This window comes from Orycteropus afer, unplaced genomic scaffold (genome assembly GCF_000298275.1).
Source record: "Orycteropus afer afer isolate SDZICR_OR568_19922 unplaced genomic scaffold, OryAfe1.0 scaffold00254, whole genome shotgun sequence".
NCBI classification, from domain to species: Eukaryota; Metazoa; Chordata; class Mammalia; order Tubulidentata; family Orycteropodidae; genus Orycteropus; species Orycteropus afer.
In genome coordinates this window covers 2,962,891-2,967,500 of record NW_006921841.1, presented here as the reverse complement: position 1 = coordinate 2,967,500, position 4,610 = coordinate 2,962,891, and the positions used below count along the sequence as shown (strand labels likewise).

The window sequence follows — 4,610 nt, the reverse complement described above, 5'->3', positions numbered from 1 at the left end:
TCACACAGACTGAGGTGGAAAAGTTCAACAGACCCATAACAAAAGAAGAAATTGAACAGGTCATAAAAAAACTACCAACAAAAGTCCTGACCCAGACAGTTTCACTGGAGAATTCTACCAAATGTTCAAAGAAGAACTGACACCAAGCCTATTCAAACTATTCCAGAACACAGAAAAGGATGGAATCCTCCCAAATTCATTTTATGAAGAAAATATAACCTTGATACCAAAAGCAGGCAAAGACATCACTAAAAAGGAAAACTACAGACCAATGTTGTTGTTGTTATGTGCCATTGAGTAGGACCCAACTCAAAGCGACCCCTCCTTGGGTTTCCAAGGCAGTATCACTACAGAAGTAGATTGCCCCACCTTCCTTCCCTCATGAATACAGACACAAACATCTTCAACAAAATCCTAGCCAATAGACTCCAACAACATATCAAAAAAATAATACATTATGAGCAAGTGGGGTTCATATCAGGTATACAAAGATAGTTTAATCTTAGAAAAACAATCAACATCACCCATCACATAAATAAAACAAAGGAAAAGAACCACATGATCACATCAATCAATGCAGAAAAGGCATTTGACAAAATCCAACACCCATTCCTGATGAGAACTCTCAAACAAGAACAGAAGGGAAATTCCTCAACATAATAAAGGGCATATACACAAAACCAACAGCCAACATTATTCTCAATAGAGAGAGACTGAAACTGCTCCCCTTGCGAACAGGAATCAGACAAAGATGCTCTCTATCACCAGTCCTATTCAACACTGTATTAGAAGTCCTACCTAGGGCAACAAGGCAAGAATCAAAGGCATCCAAATTGGTAAGGAAAAAGTAAAACTATCCCTATTTGCTGGTGATATGAGCCTACACATAGAAAATCCAAGAGACTCAACAAGAAAACTACTGGAACTAATTGAAAGATTTAGCATAGTGGTAGGATACAAGAGTAACACACAAAATCAGTTGGATTCCTCTACACCATCAAAGAGAAGCTCTGACAGCATAGTGCCTAAGGCACTTGACTGCTAACCAGAAGGCTGGCAGTTCAAACCCACCAGACACTCCTTGGAAGGAAGGTTGGGTAATGTACTTCTGTAGTGATAGTGCCTTGGAAACCCAAGGAGGGTCGCTATTAGTAGGCTCTGATTCGACCGCACATAACACTATCACCACCACTACCAGCAAAGAGACTGCTGAAAAAGAAATAAGGAAATCAATATTATTTACAATAGCTGCCAAAAAAATACAATACTAGGGAATCAATCGTACCAGAGACATGAAAGACCTGTACAAAGAAAACTACAAAACACTACTTCAAGAAACCATAAGAGATAAATGGAAGAACATACCAAGTCTGTGGATAGAAAAATTGAACATTGTGAAAACGTCACTACTACCCAAAGCAATCTATACATTCAAAGCAATCCCAATCCAGACTCTATCAACATTCTTTAAGGATATGGAAAAACCAATCACTAACTTTATATGGAAAGGAAAAAGACCTTAGATAAGCAAAGGACTATTGAAGAACAACAACACAGTAGGAAGTCTCACACTCCCAGATCTCAAAATCCACTGCACAGCCACTGTAGTCAAAACAGCCTGGTATTGGTATGACAGACACATAGACAGTGGAACAGAACTGAGAACCCAGAAATACATCCATCAACCTATGGTCACCTGATCTTTGACAAAGGGTTGAAATCCATTAAATGGAGAAGAGATGGTCTCTTTAACAAATGGGGCTGGAAAAACTGGATATTCATTTTCAGAAAAATGAAACAAGATCCATATCTCACACCATACACAAAAACTTACTCCAGATAGATCAAAGACTTAAATGTGAAACCTAAAACTATAAAGTTCCTCAAGGAAAAGATAGGAGCAAATTTGTTGTTGCTGTTGTTATGTGCCATCGAGTTGGACCCAACTCATAGCAACCCCTCCTTGGGTTGTCGAGGCAGTATCACTATGGAAGTAGATTGCCCAACCTTCCTTCCAAGGAAGGAGCAAATTTAGGGGCCCTAATTTATGGCATAAATAGACTGTCAAACATAACCCAAAATGAACAAACAGCAGAAGATAAACTAGATGAATGGGACCTTCTAAAAATTTAATTTTTATGTGCTTCAAAAGACTCCTCCAAGAGTCAAAAGAGAACCTAAAGATAGGGAAAAAATATTCCACAACGACATATTTGACAAAGGAGTTAACTCTAAAATTTACAGAAAACTCCAACACCTCAGGGAGCACTGGTAGCGTAGTGCCTAAGGCATATGACTGCTAACCAGAAGGCTGGCAGTTCAAACCCAACAGCCACTCCTCAGAGGGAAGGCTGGGCAATTCTACTTCCATAGTGATACCACCTCAGAAACCCAAGAAGGGGTAGCTATGAGTCGGATCCAACTCAATGGCAGTGAGTTTGTTTTTTTGGTTTTCCAACACCTCAACACCAAAAAGACAAACAATCCAATTAAAAAATGGGCAGAAGACACAAATAGACACTTCATCAAAGAAGATATTCAGGCGGCCAACAAACACATAAAGAAGTGTTCACAATCATTGTTGTTGTTGTTGTTGTTATGTGCCATCGAGTCGGCCCCGACTCATAGCGACCCCTCCTTGGGTTTCCGAGGCAGTATCACTACGGAAGTAGGATTGCCCATTAGAAAGCTGCAAATCAGACAAGAATGAGTTACCATGTTATCCCAGCAGTAATAGCCAAATTCAACAAGACAGAAAATAAGAAATGCTGGCAAGGATGCGGAGAGATGGGGACTCTCATACACTGCTGGCGAGACTGTAAAATGACACAACCACTGTGGAAAGCAGTATGGTGATTCCCGAAAAAGTTGGAATTAGAAATACCATTTGATCCAGCAATCCCATTATTAGGTATGTATCCTAAAGAAGTGAGAGCCAAGACAAGAACATATATGCACACCCATGTTCATCACAGCACTATTTACAATAGCAAAAAGATGGAAACAATCTTCGTGCCCACCAACAAAGAAGTGGATAACTATGGTACATACACATAATGTAATACTATGCAACACTAAAAAAATACTGTAGAATCTGCAAAACACCACATATAGTGAAAAAACTTGGACAACATTATCCTGAGTGAAATAAGTCAATCACAGAAGGACAAATATTTTATTAGTTCATTATCGTAAAAAGGCAAGTAAAAGTTTAAATACGGAAGCAAACTGTTGGTTACCAGGGTGGCAGGGGAGGGGAGAGAACACTGCAAAAATAAAAATCAAATGAAAAAAAAAACCCACAATACTCAACATCCACACTTAGCTCCACCTTCTCACCGCCAACTGACTAACTACTACTTCCAGGCTGTGAGGGAACCCTGGAAGTGCAGTGGTTCAAGCACTTGGCTGCAAACCGATAAAGGTCTGCGGTTAGAACCCACCAGCCGCTTTGTGAGAGAAGTATGTGGCATCTATTCAGAATCTACTCCATGACAATGGGTTTGATTTGATTTTCTATGCTAAGTGGCGAAGACATGGAATAAGACCTTTGGTATTTAGAAATTAAGCAGGAAAAAACATGACTTCACCATCACTCCCAAACCTCTGTCCCGCCTTCTCCTCCGACCCCAACCTAAAAGCTGCGGCGAAAAAATCCTCTTAGCAAACATTCAGTTAAAGATCCAATCTGCAAGCGCGCAGGCTCGTCTCAGTGGCTCTGAATTGTTAAGACAAAACAAAACCCTTCTTCGTCCCTTCCTTCCCTCACCCTCCTCCCACCAAAGAGAGCCTGTAACAAAAAAACAAAATTACTCTCAACTAGAACAAGGCAGTACTGTAAAGCCTAAGAGTCCTGCGCAGTGTTGGAGAGATGAGAGATCCTCACTTTCCCTCCTCAATCTCTGGCGAAAGAGCTGCTTTCATTCGCTTCTAGCTCGAAACATTGCCCTGAGGGCAGCTCAGATCTCAAGAGTTCGTCATGGGTTTTCCTGCCGCCCCGAGCGCTTTTTGGTGAATCTTAACTCAGTCTACTCTCTACTTCCGCTTTTTCTCTCTCAAGCCCCCTTTCTTCCCTTGCTTCACCCCAGGAAAGACAAAGACAGACCCTAAGAATGAAATTCCCTACCGAGTTCACCGCATCTTGCAGCTGAGTGAGCCGGTCCGCCATGTTTCTCCCTTACGGAGAGGAGACACTAAAGCTGCTGGTCGTCTGCGATTGGACAGATGGAGAAAACGTCGTGACCAGTCACAGAGCTGTGTTCCTTGAAGGGGTGGGATCACGAAGAAAATGCGGAGGAGGAGGAAGTGAGACTTACTACTCACTGCCATTAAGTCGATTGGACTCCTAGCGACCCCTCGGGTTTTTGAGGAGGTGTCTCTACGGAAGTAGATTGCCTAATCTTCCTTCCAAGGAGTGGCTGGTGGGTTTGGACCTCCAGCCTTCTGGTTAGCAGTCAAAGGACTTACCAGAGGCTTGCTTTATTTAGATTGGCAGGCCCGGGAGAGAAAGGCTGGCTGGACATCTTTTGAGTAACATGGGGGCAGTGCAAGGTTCAAAATACCTTGTTAGAAGTAGGAGGTCTCACACTGCCAGATCTCAAAACCTACTA

General features: G+C 41.8%; 2 protein-coding genes across 2 annotated transcripts in view; one reads left to right on the top strand and one right to left on the bottom strand.

Annotated features, from left to right (window-relative positions):
- MED21 (mediator complex subunit 21) overlaps positions 1 to 4,168 on the bottom strand; it is a 13,179-nt gene extending 9,011 nt beyond the window's left edge. The window contains exon 1 of the mRNA XM_007949784.1: positions 4,127 to 4,168. Within this exon, the coding sequence (XP_007947975.1) occupies positions 4,127 to 4,168 (42 nt within the window). The remainder of the gene's footprint in view (positions 1 to 4,126) is intronic.
- Positions 4,167 to 4,610, top strand: part of TM7SF3 (transmembrane 7 superfamily member 3) — a 101,326-nt gene continuing 100,882 nt past the window's right edge. Inside the window, exon 1 of the mRNA XM_007949799.1 lies at positions 4,167 to 4,305. Within this exon, the coding sequence (XP_007947990.1) occupies positions 4,167 to 4,305 (139 nt within the window). The remainder of the gene's footprint in view (positions 4,306 to 4,610) is intronic.